The sequence below is a fragment of the Pelobates fuscus genome, chromosome 1, assembly GCF_036172605.1.
Source record: "Pelobates fuscus isolate aPelFus1 chromosome 1, aPelFus1.pri, whole genome shotgun sequence".
In the NCBI taxonomy this organism is placed as follows: Eukaryota; Metazoa; Chordata; class Amphibia; order Anura; family Pelobatidae; genus Pelobates; species Pelobates fuscus.
This window is the reverse complement of record NC_086317.1, coordinates 397530214-397550061: the sequence shown is the minus strand read 5'-3', so window position 1 is coordinate 397550061 and position 19848 is coordinate 397530214. Positions and strand designations below refer to the sequence as shown.

At 42.2% G+C, this 19848-nt stretch overlaps 1 protein-coding gene across 1 annotated transcript in view; it reads left to right on the top strand.

Annotated features, from left to right (window-relative positions):
- LOC134575444 (rho GTPase-activating protein 9-like) overlaps nucleotides 1–19848 on the top strand; it is a 100233-nt gene that overhangs the window by 58374 nt on the left and 22011 nt on the right. The window contains exons 2-3 of the mRNA XM_063434773.1: nucleotides 4414–4719; nucleotides 6156–6394. Of these exons, the coding sequence (XP_063290843.1) occupies nucleotides 4425–4719; nucleotides 6156–6394 (534 nt within the window). The 5' untranslated portion in view covers nucleotides 4414–4424. The remainder of the gene's footprint in view (nucleotides 1–4413; nucleotides 4720–6155; nucleotides 6395–19848) is intronic.

Sequence of the window (19848 nt, the reverse complement as noted above, 5' to 3'; positions counted from 1 at the left end):
AGCGGCCGCCATTCAACTTCTCCCTGCGGCCGCAGGTCACCCCGGCCCCAGGTGCCGACGGCCCACCGGGAAATTTCCCGGTATCCCGGTGGGCCAGTCCGGCCCTGTTTGTTTCTTTTCTTTCAATTCTATGTAGTTTTTCTGCAGTGCTATAAAATGTTTTGCTGATTTTAACAGTATAACCCAGCCTCCTTAGCCAGGCCCCACTCACATTTCAACATGTTCCTGATTGCCAGTCTCTGAAGGAAACATACCCTTTTCAGCCAATGACAATATAAGCATGTCTTCTCTAGTATAAGGAATGCTCATTGCACATACTGCACTGCAGAGAAAAGGCTAGAGCTAATCACAGTATGTGTAATATGGTTTTTGTTACTCTTTTGCCGCCACTTTTCTTTGTTCTTTATTTCATAGCTTTGGTGTAGCCTTATTCTGTTCTCCTTCCCTTCCTCCTTTCTTTGATATTTCCCACCCCATGTTCCCAGCCACCCCAAATGTGCTCCTCTCCTTCCTCTCTGTAGTTCAAGTAATAGATTCCCTTCCAGCCCCTGTCAGCCAACCTCTCTACCCTCTGTTAACCCCTTGCCCTCCTGCCCATTCAACCTCACTACCCACTGATAGCTCCTCTGCTCCAGCCCCTGTAAGTCGGCCTCTCTACCCACTGTTAGCCACTTCCATGCCAGTCCCTGTTTCCGCCATTCCCACTGGCAACCTCTTTCCTGACCGTCCTTGCCATCCACCCATCCCGATGGTAACCCCTTCCCTGCCAGTCCCTGTTATCCGCCATCCTGATGCTAACCCCTTTCCTGCCAGTCCCTGTTAGCCGTCATCCTGCTGCTAACCCCTTCCCTGCCAGTCCTTGTTATCTACCCATCCCACTGTTTTTTTTTTAATTCTTTATTTTTGCTGTGCATGGTTAAACAGTCGTATATCAGTAATGTCACAACAGCATCCACAAACAGTTTACAAGCACTTATTCGCTAACTGCTGAACAGCATCAGAGAAAACGCACAATTTTTAAGTTAATAATACAAGCTAAATATAAGCTGGGTAACTACGTCTGACAATGCGGATGGTTTGTCGATTAGTATCAGTAGCTTAAGGTTGATTTTTGTTAAGTGTCACCGCTTTAGTGACATTGATATGGTTATGCATGATTATGCTGAAGCGAGGGACATACAATTTGTTCAGTAACAGCAAAACATGCAGTAGGTAATACATTAAATTAACTTTTCAGGTTATGATAGATTACACAGTGCTGACTAAAGAGAAGTATGCAGTTCTATTTCGGTTTCCTGCTTAGCTAATATTTTCATTAAAGCAGGGTGCCACCAGGCAGAGCATCACACATTCCGCTATCTCCCTCAGTATGTATTAAGCTTAAGCAAAAATTAACTATATACAAGGTTATATGCAGAGGTTATTTATGTTAGTCAACGCATACTATACACTTTTCCTCCTTTCTTCCCCCTTCCCCTTTATTCCGTCAACTGGCACAATTTTTTATTTTATCAGGCATTAGTAGTGCAACATTGGAGCTTTGAATATAGATGTAAGTTTAGCATACAAACAGGATTAGTTCATGCATGAGGTGAGTTAAAAAAAAAAAAGAAAAAAGGAAAATTATATGTATAAAACGCTAGTGACAACCAATAAGTAGAGCGTATGTGCCTTATAGGATCTTAACGGTTCACTTACATAGAGTAACCTGCTAGGGTAGGGGCGCTTATAGTTCTGTTGATGCCGCTTACGGCTATAAATGTGTAGCTTGCTTGTGATATGACATAGGTGCCTCGAGAGCCTAATGTTAGGATTGACAGGCTGCTATTCTAGTAAGGGCAGCATTATGCGATGTTCGGCAAGCTAATGTGTAGGGAACAAGCCTATTTTGCACTTTAAACAGAAGGATACTGCACACCAATTAGGCAGAGGGCAAATAAAAGCGAACAAGATGGCTATTAAATGGCTAAGCAAGTACATAAGATAGAGTATGTGGTGTTCATTAACACTAGATTATTTAAAATAGGTAACATTATGACTTAGTCTAAGTCTGAGTATTAACTGCTTTGTTGAATTGAACTGTCCATGGGACCCATCCCACTGTTAACCCCTTCCTCTCCAGCCCCTGCCAGCCAACCTCTCTACCCACTGTTAACCCCTTCCCCTCCAGCCCCTGTTAATCAACCTCCCTACTCACTCTTAACCTCTTCCCTGCCAATCCCTGTTATCCACCCACTTCTCTGGTAAAGCCTTCTCTGCCATCCCCTGTTATCTGCTGTCCCATGATATTATTATTAAAGAAAATTCATAACAGAATCTTCTTTAAATGTGTCTGACTCACAGCAAATATTATGAGTAAGCAAAGAAAGGAACAAATCACAAATGCCATGATTGCGAACAGGGAAGTTTAGTCTCTAAATTTCTTTATATCCATGTGCAGAGAGAATACAGAATATGAATGACCTCTATAGTAATTCTCTATGAAATAAAAAAAACATTATTTTAGCTGAAACTCAAGGACATCACCATACACAAAAAACAAACAAACACGTTTTGACAGTTGTAATATAAAACTTGAACAAGGGGTGGTTTTTGGTTTCGCTAGCACCATCATTATAAGGGATAGTGCATATTCCATTGTATCGTTAGCTTCCGGTCTCATGATGTGTCCTAAAGTTGGCACAAGCAATGCATGAGTATTGAAATCTGTTTACAAAGAAACAACTGGCTTTACAGTATCTACCAAATTAACAACCCCAGCTTGCCTTAATCAATACCACTACTTGTTACAATTATGCACAATTTTGATCACATCCCAGTCATTAGGATCTTGACTTTTCAGATTATTGGAGGAGCCAAATAGTTTATGCTAGCCAGAGAAAATATGAAAAAGTAGTACACACATTTCCTTTGTCCATTGATTTTATTGAACAAGATGGTTTAGTTAAAGGAACACTTGAAGCACCATAACTACTACCATGCACCACTACTACCATGTACCTCTGGCAACCCCCCCAATGTAAGTAGTAATACTGTTTGTTAATGGTTTGAGTTCTTATCTGGTGTCTGCCAGGCACCAGTCCCTGACACTTCTCTTGCTCTATAGAGAGCAGAAGCTCCAGCAGGGCTGTATTTACCAAAAGGCAAACAAGGCATTTGCCTAGGGCGGCACTCTCAGGGGGGCGGCAAAAAATACCACCTCAGCACTCAGGCTAATGACTTGTTTGCCTTGTGTCCTGGTGGGCCCAAGAGCTGGCTGGCTGGCTACATTAGCCCCCCTCCCCCCATGGTGTTAAACTACTAATATTCTATGCAGGTGGTAAGGGAGCACTATCCTCCGCTCTTCTTGCTCCCTTGCGCTCCCTTCTGTGATGCCAGGAGCCAGAATATGCTGTCACTCTGGCTCCGGCATCACTAAGCGGTGCAGAGGGAGCTGAGCAACAAAGGCTCAGTTCCCTCGCCGCCTCCTTTGAGATGCCCCAGCAGAGCCAACCCAGCCAACAGCCCAAGCAAAGCCAGCAACCCCAGCAAAACCTGCCCAACCAGCAGTCCCATTAGAGCCAGCAGCCCCAGAAGAGCCAGCCTAGTCAGCAGGAGCCAACAAGGAGTCTGCCGAGCCAGCCCAGCAGTTGTCAGGGACAGCATCCACTCCAGCTCTCCCAAAGGAGGCTGAGTGGATGTAATTTTTAATAATTTGTGAGTGTAATGAGAAATGTGTGTGTGTCTGTCAGTGAATGTGTGTGGGTGCCTGTCAGTAAATGTGTGTGTGTGTGTGCCTGTCAGTGAATGTGTGTTTCTGTCTGTCTGTGAGTATGTGTCTGTCATTGTGAGTCTGTCTGTGTGTCTGTCAGTGAGTATGAGTGTCATTGTGAGTGTCTGTCAGTGTGTGTGTGTCTGTGAATGAGTGCATGTAGCTGTCAGTGTGTGTCTGAGTGAGTGAATGTGTGTGTGTCTGTCAGAGTGTGTCAAATCAGTGAGGGTGTGTGTGACTGTTTGTGTCAGTGTGTGTCTGTCAGTGAAAGTGTGTGTTGGTTAAAAAGTGTGTGTGCCAATGACTGTGTATCTGTCAGTGAATGTATGTCAGTGCATGTATCAATGTGGGCGTGTGTGTCAGTCAAAAACGTGACCCTGATGTAAATTGGTGAGGCAAATTTAGATTAGGGGGGTGCCCGAATATAGTCGTGCCTAGGGCAGCACAATTCCAAAATACACCACTGAGCTCCAGTTAGGCCCAATATGTTTTGTCCAAGATGTGCATGCTGCATGAGCAAGGCACATGCACAATTTGGACTGACTTCCATCTCCTCCATATTTGGAGAGACAAGGTGCAGCCATTATGTTTGTAACATATAACTTTATAGCTAGGGAGAATATATATTTACCAGTAACTGTGTTTTCTCAAACTTTTTGTAGGTTATCTTGAGATGTTTTCAGGACTTTGGAAGCTGGATGGCCGAAGCTGGAAGAGATCTAGCCCGTCGACAAAACCAGTCATTCTAACTGTTCACAGAAATTACACCTTTCATATTTCTGATGGGAGCAACATCTGCTTGAAAGAAGGGGATATTCTTGTATTGTTACGCAAGCTTGACAATGACTGGTGGCAAGTTAGGAAAATAGGAGACAGTGAATGTACCACCCCTTTCCGTGTGCCCTCCACCTGCATCAATGAGCTGATTGCTGGGAAGTGTGTGGGACGCAAAAACAAAACCGTGGAAGGTATGAATAAGGCAAAATGATGCAATCTCATTGTTTTTCATTATAACATAATGTTATCATTTCGCAGAAATGACCAGTGGATACACAAACTAAGGGAGTATTCTTCAAATGTATCTGCATGATATATCATCAGGTGATAGTAACCTAATTATGACTGTAATTTACACAGATATTCAGAATAAATATCAATTCAGACACTCCGGGATAACAGAAATAGCAGCTTTATTGGGGATCTGCCTGATCCGTTATTTATTCTGCATATCTTGGAAGGGAGGCCTGGCCAGCTCTGGCTTCGGAGCACCTGGGTTATTTGGTGAGTGCGGTATCCAGTACTTCTCTGTAATTTACACAGGGACATAAACTATATGAACCAAGCATTGGTGCACCTGACCATTACACCAACAGAGACTTGTATGACATTATATTCTAAATACACAGGCATTAATATATAGTTGGTTCCCCCTTTGCAGCTATAATAGCTTCCATTCTTCTAGGGAAGGCTTTTCACAAGGTTTTGGTTTGTTTCTATGGGAATATTTGCCCATTCATGCAGTACAGCATTTGTGAGGTCAGGCAGTGATGTTGGGCAAGAAGGACTGGCTCACAGTTTCCATTCCAGTTCAACCTGAAGGTGTTTGATGGAGTTGAGGTCAGGTGTGGGCCAGTCAAGTTCTTCCACAGCAAACTCATCCATCCATGTCCTTAAGGACCTTGCTTTGTGCACTGGGGCACAGTCATGCTGGAATAGAAAAGGGCCTTCTATAAACTGTTCTTACAAAGTTGGAAGTAAAGCATTGTCCAAAAGTCTTGATATGCTGTAGAATCAAGATTTCCCTTCACTAGAAAATCCCTGTAAAACAGCCCCATACCATTGTCCCCCTCCACCAAACTTTACAGTTGGCCCAATGCAGTCAGGCAGGTAATGTTTTCCTGGCATCTGCCAAACCCAGCCTTGCCCATCAGACTGTTTCGTCACTCCTCAGACCATGTTTATACTGTTCAAGAGGTGGCGTGCTTTACACAAATGTTTTCACAAATGTTTGTAAATGCAGACTTGCATGGCTAGGTGCCTGATTTTATACACCTGTGGCAATGCGTCTGATTGAAACACCAGAATTCAATAATTAAGAAGCCTGACCCAATATTTTTGTCCTTATAGTGTGTGGAGGAGCCATTCAACCATGACCAATGTGCTGCTGACACACAGTGGTTGACGGGAGTATGGGAACGAAAACAAAAAAATACTAATAACTATATCGGAATGAACTTCAAATAAATTTACCAAAATTTATATATTTCACTACTTGATAATGCAGTGTTATATTTTTCTTGTTATATCAGACACGCTCTTATGCAGTCCATTGATGCACAAACCATTATTATCTTTTGTAGTGTTGAAACTAATAGTTGTTTTTTTTTTTCTCTATCATCCACAGGAACCAAATCATTCCACAGATCCCAGGATAACCTTCTAGTACCTGGTAATATCTCCTCTATAATGGAGCATAAGTCATGCAACATACCTCATTGTGATACTTGTCAGATGGAAACAAATAAAATCTCCTATTCTACCAGCAAACACAAAAAATCGGCTAGTTTCTCCCTGAGTTCCTCTTGGCATGGGCAGTTTCCCAAGAATGAAAAGCAGAAGATTCATAAAAGTGTTTCAGAAAAGGTGAATTTAATTAATCATGCACTATTCTAATTATTGCAATATTTTTTTTCTAGGAATTATGAAACCTCATGTTTTCTTCGAAAAAGGATACATTTCATTTAATTTCCTAAAGAATAAATACTATGCTCTTTCCTCTAAACTCAACTCTTAACCACAACCATATCCTGTCCTCTCCGCAAACTGACTGCTATGGTGTGGAGACTAAACAAAGTTCTCTTTACAAAAGAGAAACTTTCCTTGTAAAATCGGCAAAAACCTGGAGCCAAATGCTCTCATTTCAGGGCTAGGAGAGTTTTGATCATATACCTCTATTTTGGACAGGAATTATTAAAAAAAAATCTGATCTATCTAGATTTGGGGATCTGGATATATATTTTCCCTATACGCAAAGTCTGTAATATTCCCCACATTTAATTTTGTGTGGAATGTCACAAACTTTGTGTGTCCCACTACCATAAAAAACACATTTATATTCTGCTACTGCTCCAGGGTACATCAGGTACATCAATACCCCCACAGAAACATATGCCAGATTTTTGAGAATGTATAGGATAAGTTACAGACACGCCAAGTTCAGTTTTACAGTTTTCATTGATTTGCTGGGCACTTGGTACGTTTATGAAAAAATAGAAGCCCAAACTGCCCTTCAAGCCCATCCTGACACACCAGTTGCAAAAGTAGACCGCTTAAGCTATTTGTGCTTTTACATGTCATTTAATCACTCATTTCTTCCAAATATAGAGGTCAATGTTATTGTAGAATTTTCCACATACTGCAGAGCTGCAGAAGCTGGGTACCAAGCATTCGTGACCTGAGAGCATTAGCTGACCACTCACAGCCAATAAATGCAAATCCGTGCATAGAAATATGCACAGAATTGACATTAGCCCATCCAAGAACTCTTGTAATAATGCCACAATGATGGAGTTACACCTCTGGCAGCAAAGTGTTTAAACTCAGTATGTGCAGCTTTTCATAGCGAAACACTACACATACTGAAGTGGTCATGGTGCTTGGAGTAACCTTTAAAATAAAAAATCACAATGTATTCTCTTCTTAGTGAATAAACCCATAAAAGCATTTTTGTTATGTTTTATAGCTCATGTTGTGTAGACTCAGTGTCTATTTTACCATTGCATTTATTATGAGCTTCTCTTCCCAGTAGTTAACATGTTTTCTGCCATCTTGTTCCGTGTAAAATGTTTTGTTCTACATTCCTTCATAGCCACTCCTGCACAGGTCCTCATGTAGTGGAGGTATGACTTTCTCAAGCATTTATCAGATCAGTCTTCCTGCAAAGAAGTTAATTCTCTGTAATCTACTATACAGGAAGTTAAAGGATTTACTGATATTAATGTTATATATCTATTTTCGACTCACTTTAAAAAGGTCCACTTGCAAATGTCGACTATGAAAAGGTCTCCACCATTGCAGCGACATAATGATGATGTTACATCTTTAAAAAGACTACGACACCACTATAGTGCAGTTTAGTTGACCAATGTCATTGAAAAAGTGTACCTGATGCTGCAATGATGCAGGGTCCAATAAATGTATGTTTCAGCTTATTTTAGGAGCTTATGTGTATTTATGGGGAAATAACATTGAATTCATGGTTGACTTCATCTCTCTCATTCAGTCTCTGCTTCATCTCCCGGTAAAGCACATCTATGTAATGCTAAAATAAATTGCATAACCCCACAGAGGGTATATTTACTAGTGGGAGGTCATCAAAGGAACACTCCACTGCCGAAATCGGCACAACAAAAAAAAGATAATCACTGTTGCCTCAGGGGAGCTAACAAAAGGATGCTGCAAACCTCCCTGGTTGTTTGGTTGAACGAAAGGATGCTGCAAACCTCCCTGGTTGTTTGGTTGAGTTCCATAGTTAATTTATAAAAGTGCTGATTTCTCATGGAAATAGTCACTTTTACAAACTGGGTTTAAACAAGGATATTCCTCACACATAAAGCACTTCAGCAAGCTGAAGTTCATTTGGGGTGTGAAGTGGTCCTTTAACCCCTTAAGGACACATGACATGTGTGACATGCCAGGATTCCCTTTTATTCCAGAAGTTTGGTCCTTAAGGGGTTAAGTTACAATTGTCACATCAAAACAGTTTTTTTTTATATAATATTCCTTTTATCAAGCTTCAAAAAAATATAGATTGTTTAAAAAACAAAACAAAACAAAAAGAGAAAAACTCATCTGTACCTTTAGTATTTGACAGTATCCTCAGGGCCAGATTTGCCATAAGGCACAGTAGTACCACCTTGGTACAGTAGGCGGGAGAGGGGCTGCATGGCCTGTGGGAGACCAAATCTTCCTCACCCACCAGCCCATTCTCCTGCACTGGTGCCAAACCAATGGGGAGAACTTCTTGGCCCTGTTCGATCTCCATCACTGGCCCTGATCTATTGCATCAGAGCGTTGCTGCTAGTTACCGCAACAACACTCTGATACATTTCCCAGCACAGGCCAGAAGGACAACCAGGGATCAGGATTACTCCCCTCCAATATAGTCCCCTAGCCTGTATACCCTCACTATCACCCCCAGGGCCGCCATCAGGCGTGCCAACCATGACGGTTGTCACGGGCCCGGACGCTGATGGGGCCTATCGGGTGGCCCACGCACTTAGGGCCACCCGATGGGCCCTATATCTTCAGGGGAACGGTCAGCGCTGTGGCTGTGTAATAGCGCGACCCTGCCCCTTTAAAAAATAAAAATACAAAAAACGCTGCCGCAGCGCAAGTGCTGCTGGGAGGAAGTGGTCACTTCCTCCCAGCTTACTCCATGCCGGAGGTGAGACAGCCAGGCAGTGAAGAGGGAGAGCCCCGCCGACTCCTCGGAGCCCCAGCCAGCCTCCTGCAAAGAAAAGGTAAGTGTCAGGGTACCTGAAGTCTCTACCTCCGAGAGAGGTAGAGACTTAGACGTTCATCCGTCCGGACGCCATGTTTCCTCTGTTCCTCGCGGTCGATCCGGTCACATAAACGCCGGCCGCGAGGGAGTCTCTTCCTTATGTAGCATGGCGCCCGGAGGCCGACGTCATCACGCCAATCCGGAACAACCTGTCACTCAGTCCGAGACAGACTAATCAGGTTTCGTCGGAGGCGTGTTTATCCTCTCTAGCCAGGGTATTTAAACATACTTCGCCCTGTTGCTCATTGCCCTGTCGTGGTTCTAGCCTGTCTAGTCACACAGTGCTCTGGTGTTTCTCAGTTATCCTTTTGGTTTCGACCCGGCTTGTTTGACTTACTCTGTTTACCTCCGTTATCCTTGACCCGGCTTGTTCCTCGCTTACCTGTCTTCTCGTTCCCTCGACCTCGGCTTGTCTCTGACCATTCTCTATACTCTCTGTACGTTAGCCCGGCCATTCTAAGGACCGGTATACGTACCCTGTACCTGTTTGTACTTTGCGTGTTGGATCCCTGTCCCGATCCTGACATTACGACAGGGCCAATGGATCCTGCAGGTACAAACAGTCAGGTTGGTTCCTCTGATTCCAGGTTTGACGCCATGGAACACAGAATGGACCAAATGGCCTTAGCACTACAGGCATTGTTGTCTCGTGCTAATAATCCTCCATAGGAGACGCGTCCTACTTCTATTTCCTCTGTAGGTTCAGGCCTAGAGGTAGCTACAGTAGGTGCCTCTTCCCGTGTTACTCCACCTGTACGTTATGGTGGGTCACCTGAGAAGTGTCGTGGTTTTTTAAACCAGATCAGCATTCACTTTGAATTGCAACCTCGCTCCTATCCTACCGATAGAGCAAAGGTTGGGTTTATTATCACCTTACTCATTGAGAAAGCTCTGAGATGGGCTAACCCATTATGGGAGAACGATAACCCGTTGGTATACAATTATACTGCCTTTGTAGCTGCTTTTAGAAGAACTTTTGACCCCCCTGGTAGAAAGGTCAATGCAGCCAGATTACTGTTGCGCCTGAGACAGGAGAACCGAACATTAGTGGATTATGCACTAGAGTTCAGGTCTCTGGCGTCAGAAGTTAAGTGGAATGAACAGGCTTATATGGATGTATTCTTGAACGGGTTATCAGATGTTATTCTTGACGAAATTGCTACTAGGGAGCTACCAGAGAATTTAGAGGATTTAATTTCGTTCATTTCTCGTATTGATGAACGTATAAGAGAGAGACAGAACACTCGAGAGAGGAACCTAAGACCTGCCTTTAAATTAGCACCCGCATTTCTAAGTCCTGAGTCCAATACCTCTCTAATTCCTGAACCTATGCAGATAGGCAATACTCATCTCTCAGAAGAGGAGAGACTGTACAGGAGAAGGGAGGGATTGTGTATGTATTGTGGAGTCAGAGGTCATTTACGCCTGAATTGTCCTGTTCGCTCGGGAAACGCCCGCACCTGAGTTTCTCTAGAGGACAGGCCTTGGGTGTTTCTATTTTGTCCTCTACGCATAATTACAAAAATCACAGGCTTTTACTACCAGTTTCTTTAACATGGAAGAAGGAAGTACTTAAGACCGTGGCATTGATAGATTCCGGCGCTGCTTAGAATTTTATCGATCAAGCCTTTGCCACTAAGCACACTATTCCTTCCCAGTTAAGAGAGACCCCCTTGGCCGTTGAGGCCATAGATGGTAGACCACTACTCGAGCCTGTTATTACTCGTGAGACTATTTCCGTGAGCCTGTCTGTTGGTATCTTACACGAGGAGAGTATATCTCTTATGCTTATTTCGTCCCCTTCCGTTCCCATAGTCCTGGGGTATCCTTGGTTAAAGAGACATAACCCTACTATCGATTGGGAATTAGGGGAGATACTCTCGTGGGGTCAGGGTTGTCAGGAGAGGTGTTTACAGAAGGTTTCCCCTTTGGCTGTAATTTACACACCTGACACTACTACCCAGCCTAAAGAGAGACAGATACCTCCTTTGTACATGGACTTAAAGGCAGTATTCGATAAAAAGAACGCTGATACACTACCTCCACACAGGTCCTTTGATTGTAAAATTAACCTATTACCTGGTACCATGCCTCCTAGGGGCAATGTATACCCTCTATCCACTAAAGAGAATGCTGTTTTAGAGGAGTATATTCAGGAGAATTTAGACAAGGGATTTATCAGGAGATCCTCATCTCCTGCCGGGGCTGGGTTCTTTTTTGTTAAGAAGAAGGATGGGTCACTCAGACCTTGTATCGATTATCGAGGGTTGAATAAAATAACCATCAGGAATGCCTATCCTATCCCCTTGATTACAGAACTCTTTGATCGGTTAAAGGGTTCTAAGATTTTCACCAAGTTGGACCTCAGAGGGGCGTACAACTTGGTGAGAATTCAGCAAGGCCATGAGTGGAAGACAGCGTTTAATACCCGCTATGGTCATTATGAGTATACGGTCATGCCTTTTGGTCTCTGTAACGCACCTGCAGTTTTCCAAGATTTGATTAACGAAGTTCTTAGGGAATTTCAACATGATTGTGTTATTGTCTACCTGGATGACATACTCATACACTCTAAAGAGATTGAGACCCACCATCGACAAGTCAGACAGGTATTACACAAACTTTTACAACATGGTTTATACTGTAAACTTGAGAAATGCAGTTTTGACCAGACCCAGATAGACTTTCTTGGATACGTGATTTCTGGGGAGGGCTTTAAGATGGATCCTGACAAACTCCAGTCTATTTTAGATTGGCCATTGCCTCTGGGACTCAAAGCTATTCAGAGATTTATTGGCTTCTCTAATTATTATAGACGCTTCATTAAGGGCTACTCGTCTATTATTGCGCCCATCACCAATATGACCAAACAGGGGGCGGATACTAAGACATGGTCTACTGATGCTCTAGCTGCTTTCAAGAGTCTCAAAGAACTTTTTTCTTCTGCTCCAATACTAGTCCATCCGGATACGACCTTACCGTTCCTGCTCGAGGTCGATGCCTCTGAGACAGGAGTAGGGGCGGTTCTGTCACAAAGATTGGGGGTAGATAAACCATTGCACCCATGTGGTTTTTTTTCTAAGAAACTTTCGGGCCCTGAGAGCAGATATGACATCGGCGACAGGGAACTCTTAGCAGTCATTAAAGCCTTAAAGGAATGGAGACATTTATTAGAGGGGACCTTACACCCTATTACTATCCTGACGGACCACAAGAACTTGTCCTACATTGGGGAGGCTAAGCGCCTGTCCTCTAGGCAGGCTCGTTGGTCCTTATTCCTGACTCACTTCAACTATGTGCTGACTTATAGACCTGGTTCAAAAAATTCTAAAGCCGATGCCTTATCTCGCCAGTATGAACCTTCTACTGTACCTGAGCCGGTCCTTTCCTCTATTGTTCCGAAATGCAATATTGTCGCTAATACGAATCTCAGGATTCATTCTCCGTTACTGGCCGAGATCGTTAAGCTACAACATTTAGCACCTAGACAGACTCCTGTGGGTCGACATTTCGTTCCTCCTGCTCTTCAACTGGAACTGTTGCGGTGTTTCCATAACAGCAAGATGGCGGGACATCCTGGTATTCGCAAGACTTTTGCGTTGATCTCTAAGGATTTCTGGTGGCCTGCTTTACGTAGGGATACTAAAGATTTCATCGCTGCATGTGAGGTTTGTACTAAGACCAAACAACCTCATACGCTTCCTTGTGGATTCCTGCACCCCTTAGAAGTTCCAGAGAAGCCGTGGTCCTGCTTGGCCATGGACTTTATTGTCGATCTTCCTGTCTCTAAAAAACAGACTGTTATCCTCACCGTGGTTGACAGATTCACGAAGATGGCACACTTCATTCCTCTGCCTAAACTTCCATCTTCTCCCGAATTGGCCGAGATATTCGCTAGGGAAATTTTTCGCCTACATGGGATACCCTCTCAAATTGTGTCTGACAGAGGTTCCCAATTTATTTCCCGTTTTTGGAGGTCCTTCTGTTCGCAACTTGGTATCAAATTGAACTTTTCTTCTGCCTATCACCCTCAGTCTAATGGAGCTGCTGAACGTACCAACCAGAAAATTGAACAATATTTACGATGTTTTGTTTCCGAACACCAGGATGATTGGGTCGGTTTGATTCCTTGGGCAGAGTTTGCACACAACAATCTCGTTTGCGATTCTACTCGTTCAAGCCCCTTCTTCATGAATTATGGCTTTCACCCGTCTATTCTTCCTTCGGCTTCTCCTTCCCAGGGGGTGCCGTCGGTTGATGTCCATGTTGCTAATTTGAGGAAGTTGTGGGATCAAACTCGGCAAATCCTTACGCACAATTCTATGCTGGTTAAGAAACATGCTGATAAACGTAGAAGGGCGGCTCCGCTCTTTGTTCCGGGTGATAGGGTATGGTTGAGCACGAGGAACATCCGTTTAAAGGTGCCCTCCATGAAGTTCGCTCCCCGTTATATTGGACCTTACAGGGTGTTGTCCCGTATCAATCCGGTTGCGTATCGTCTAGCTCTTCCTGATACCTTACGCATCCCTAACTCGTTTCATGTGTCGTTGCTGAAACCTCTTATTTGTAACAGGTTCTCCTCCACAACAGCCCCTCCTTGTCCTGTTCAGGTGGAGGGTCAGGAGGAGTATGAGGTTAACTCTATTATTGATTCTCGTATCTCCCGGGGGAAAGTACAATATCTGGTCGATTGGAAGGGATACGGTCCTGAGGAGAGGAGTTGGGTACCTCAGGAGGATGTTCATGCTCCTCGTCTCCGCAGGGCGTATCACTCTCGCTTTCCATCTCGTCCCGGTTCTTTCCGCCCGGTGGGCGTATCTGAGGGGGGGGGGTACTGTCAGGGTACCTGAAGTCTCTACCTCCGAGAGAGGTAGAGACTTAGACGTTCATCCGTCCGGACGCCATGTTTCCTCTGTTCCTCGCGGTCGATCCGGTCACATAAACGCCGGCCGCGAGGGAGTCTCTTCCTTATGTAGCATGGCGCCCGGAGGCCGACGTCATCACGCCAATCCGGAACAACCTGTCACTCAGTCCGAGACAGACTAATCAGGTTTCGTCGGAGGCGTGTTTATCCTCTCTAGCCAGGGTATTTAAACATACTTCGCCCTGTTGCTCATTGCCCTGTCGTGGTTCTAGCCTGTCTAGTCACACAGTGCTCTGGTGTTTCTCAGTTATCCTTTTGGTTTCGACCCGGCTTGTTTGACTTACTCTGTTTACCTCCGTTATCCTTGACCCGGCTTGTTCCTCGCTTACCTGTCTTCTCGTTCCCTCGACCTCGGCTTGTCTCTGACCATTCTCTATACTCTCTGTACGTTAGCCCGGTATACGTACCCTGTACCTGTTTGTACTTTGCGTGTTGGATCCCTGTCCCGATCCTGACAGTAAGAAACAGGAGGGTGGCTGAAAAATATGCTCTGTGTTTGTGTATGTCTGTATGCATGAATGTATGTCTGTAAGTAAGTATGTATGTCTGTCTGTCAGTATATATGTATGCATGTATGTCTGTATGTATGCATGCCAGTATCAATGTATGTCTGTATGTCATTACGTATGTATACATGTATGTCTGTCTGTATGTCATTATGAACGTATGTCTGTGTGTATGTGTGTATGGATGTCAGTATGCATGTATGTCAGTATGCATGAATGTATGTATGTCTGTATATATGCAAGTATGCCAGTATGAATGTATGTCAGTATGAATCTATGTATGTATGTATGTCTGTATGCCATTATGAATGTATGTCTGTGTATGTATGTATGTGTGTATTGATGTCAGTGTCTGTATGTATGTGTGTATTGATGTCAGTGTCTGTATGCATGTATGTCAGTATGCGTGTATGTCTGTCAGTATGTCTGTATGTATGTATATATGAATGTATGCCAGTATGAATGTATATGTCTGTATGTCATTATGAATGTATGTATGTATGTATGTCGGTGTCTGTATGTATGTCAGTGTGTATGTATGTGTCTGTATGTCCTCATGCATGTGTGTCAGTATGTATGTTAGTATGTGTCTGTCTGTCACTATGTATGCTTGTGTGTCTGTATGTGTGTGTATGTCTCAGTATGTGTGTGTCAGTATGTATGCCTATATGCGTGTATGTCTGTTTCAGTATGTGTGTCTGTTAGTATGTATCTGTGTGTGTGTATCTGTGTCCTTTTGTATCAGTGTGTTTGTTTGTGTCTGTATGTATTCGTGTGGGTGGGATTTGGAGGCGGACCCTGTGGGAGGGTTCCACCAATCCATAAGAAACCATACAAAGTGCAATGCCATTATATTTTTTGCTAGATGGCGTTTTGATTTTGCAGGTGTTATAAAACTAGTTTTTCTACATAACTCCTATGCAAAGTGGAACCATACGTAAAGCTTCACTAGTTGTATGACATCACTCAGGTTACAGCCTGGCTCGACTTGCGTGCCATGGGTCTAATTAACCTTTTCAAATAAACCTTTATCAGCAATATGCTGCTGTGCTCCTCTGCAGTACTGATATGGTAAAATGTGGTTTAAAAACCCTTCTTATAAAATAATCAGTTGAACAGAACTACAACCACCAATCTAAGCTCAAAACCAGATATAAAACAAAATAATAAATAAAGTTATATGCACACCAAAAAAACAAAACAAAACCAAAAACAATAACTACATACAAAAATAATACAAAAATAATAGATTTAGTATAAATGAAATATTGCACATAAATACCTGGCTGTAAATAAACAATCATGAAATTCAGCAAGATGCAGTGAGATTTTAAAACAAAATTGCTAAGTTAATCGAGGATAGCAAGTAGAATTCAAATTCACAAGGGTCACTTGCAGAGGCTTAACTAGCAACCACTCCCCGGTGCACAAATTATCCTGTCCCCCCTCCCATGTGTCTCATCTCCACCAAACCCTTTCATGTGTCTAATTCTCCCCCCCTCCCCCCCCAACCTCAGTCTCATTCCCCCTTTCCATGTGTCTCAATTATCCCCAGTACCTCCTTGGTTCAATTTCACCCCCCAGTCCCTTCCATGTTTCTCAGTACCCCCCAGTCTCTATCATTAGTAAATTTTCTGTTCCATGTGTTAATCCCCCTTCCCCCATGTGTCTCAATCATGTAACAACGATATATTAATTGTTTCCAAGATATACCTAATCACAGGTGGAAGCCTTATGAATGCACCAACACCTGAGGCTATGATGTCGATTTTGTACTGACATTAAGTCCAATATGGTTAAATTTGTAACAATTGTGCCACCATGGTCTGTCAAATGCCATGATGGAACCGAAGAAAGTTATTGGTCATACAATGATGCAGTTACAATAGGTTAGTCTTCAAACTAAAAGAAATTGGTCCAGATGAATATTCTTGTTCTTGTGTAGAACATTGGATTAAGGATAGAGTACAACAAGTTGTCATTAACGGTAAATTTTGAAGCTGGACAAAAGTGAAGTGGTGTTCCACAGGGTTCTGTTTTGGCACCGCGTCTATTAAACATATTTATAAAGGATCTTGAAATAGGCATTGAAAGCCATATTTTAGTGTTAGCAGTAATAAACTTTAGTGTAAAGTAATAAAATGTGAGCAGGATATTTCTTTGCTGCAGAGGGATTTAGATATATTTGGGGACTGATCACTAAAATGGTAGATGAAATTTAATGTAGAGAAATGCAAAGTTATGCACTTCGGGGTCAAGCATGCACAAGCAATTTACACCCTAAAGGGTAGTGAATTAGGAATAAGCACACACAAGAAGGATTTGGGAATTATTATAGACAACAAATTAGGCAGCAATATGCAAAGTCAATCTGCAGTTGCTAAAGCCAGTAAGATTTTGTCATGTATAAATAGGGGCATAAATTCTCGGGGTGAATATATAATTTTACCTCTTTATAAATCGCTGGTAAGACCACACCTTGAATATGCTGTGCAATTTTGGGCACCTGTACTAAAGAAGGATATCATGGCACTAAAAAAGTGCAAAGACGAGCTACAAAATTGATACAAGGAAAAGGTAAAAATGTTTAATCTCTTTAGTTTGGAAAAACGGCACCTCAAAAGGGATGTGATAACATTATACAAATATATTCTGGGCAAGTACAAACTAATATCTGGAAATCTATTAATTAACAGGGCTATACATAGGACACGAGGTCACGCATTTAGGCTGTAAAAAACGAGATTTATTCTAAGGCAAAGAAAAGGTTTCTTTTTTACAGTAAGAACTATAAGGATATGGAATTCTCTGCCTGAAGAGGTGGTTTTATCAGAGTCCTTACAGATGTTTAAAAAGAAATTGGATAAATTTTTAAAAAAACATAACGTACAGGGATATCATTTTTAATAAGTGGGATAATAGCTGCTTGATCCAAGGAGATATCGGACTACCAATTTGGGGTCAAGAAGGAATTTTCCTAGTTTGTTGCAAAATTGGAAGCGCTTCAGACTGTGTTTTTTGCCATCTTTTGGATCAACAGCAAAAACATATGTAAGGAAGGCTGAACTTGATGGAGGCTCTTTTCAGCTATGTAACTATGTAATGTTGCGGCACTATGTCTGTTACTACATTACAACAAATTGGACATTGTAGCTGCACTCTATATATTGACACAAGACTAAGCACCTAACTGGGTTAATGCTCAGCAAACCATTATAGGCATTTGTAACAAAGTTGAAGAGTAACAATTATACAGTGCTAGCAAGTGACTACTTCCATGGTCCTAATATGAGGATCGCGATAACTAGGACTAGTCTAATGCCTTGTTTCCACTGAGCGGATCGGTTCGGTTCGGTACGGTACGGTTCGCTATTTTGGGTGTTTCCATTATAAAAGTGGTCCATATAAGCAAACCGTACCGATCCATTCAGGGTCCTGCTTCAGATGTCGGGCCATAGAAAATAGAACGGTTCGGTTAGGGCGAAGCTACTATACAATCCATTGATTGGTGGACTAGAAGAGCAGTTTTTATAAACCCCGCATGGCCCCTGAAGGTCTGACTTGCAGTGGAAACGCTCACCAGAATGGGCTGGTCCATTCTAAAACTTCCAAACTGTACCGACCCGAACCGATCAGCACAGTGGAAACGAGACCTATCTATCCCTTTCCATGCCTTCGAGGGTGTCTATCTCTATAGCTAGATTACTAAGATTAACTGAAACATTCCTATGATTGTCACTGATGCATAGTTGTTATAAATTCAACCAGCCATATTGGACTTAATGTCAGTACACGATCAACATTAGCCTTAGGTTTTGGTGCATTCAGAACGTTTCCGCATGGGAAAAGGTATACCTTGAAAACAATTAATATATCCTTGATACTAGTACTACACTACTAGTACTACACTTACCTATTGTATCCACAGGTTTAAGGGAACTATATTAGGCAATCCTACCCGCCAACCTTACTTGTGATAACTCCAGAGCAGTCTGCCTTTGCTAAACTTTACTGACTATTTTCAGCATGCAACATATACTAGACCATCCTGTTAGGACATTATCATTTTGTTTCTCTAATCACTTATAAGGCAATATGTCACTTACAACTATATTTGTATTATATTTGTACATACACCTTTTTTTGTATAAATTTATACATTTTGTGTTTAGTTCGGAGAGTTCCTCCATTTTTTTCTCTAAGATATGTGGGGCCATATCACTTTTACTAATTTGCTAATAAAATATAAGATTTAACAATATCCATTGTTGAGCCTTTCCCAATACCCTCACAAACACTTCAGTCCTCATACTTTTTATAGGAGTGTGCATCTAGCTCATTGTGTGTTTTTTAATTTAATTTTTTTTACTTCTATTCTTTTTCCTCTCCTTGGGTGGCCCATATTATAGTAATTTTAAATGAACAGTACATTGTAACACAGCTGCACAAACTCTTATTATGAATATCTATGATATTTGGTCTAAGGAGTGCATTTACTTTTCACATACACATGCACACTAACAGTAAATAATAATAAGTGAGGATTTAGTTCCATCTCTTGGCCATTTATATGTTAAAATGCTTTATCATTTTAACATATAAAGACAGCTCACTAAAGAAGTGTGCCAAATCAGTGTTACAAAAGCAGAACGAAAGTATATAACTACGGAACATGGATTTATCTCAAAAAAGCAGTAAACAAATAAGAAAGAAAAGGCCAAACAAAAAAAAATCAAGGAAGCTCACCAGGCATGAGTAAATATAGGTGTAATATAGGCGTAACCGGTATTAGAAATGAGAGATGAAATGTAATACATGGATTCAATTCACAAGCCTATTAATGAAATGTGCTCAATTTTATTCACTTTAAAATGTTTTGTAGGAACAGAAACATTGAACCCTCCAGTCCCATAATCTATGATGATGTCTCTAGAACACCTTAAAGTGTCGCTCCAGACCCCTAAGAAACTTTAGCTTGCTGAAAAGCTGTGTGTGAAGAGTGTGTCCTCTTTTTTTCATTTTGCAAAAAATGCATATTTTTTAACCCCTTAAAAACCGCAGCCAAATGTACAAGTTGTGATCCCAAAAAACCTCTTTCATATTA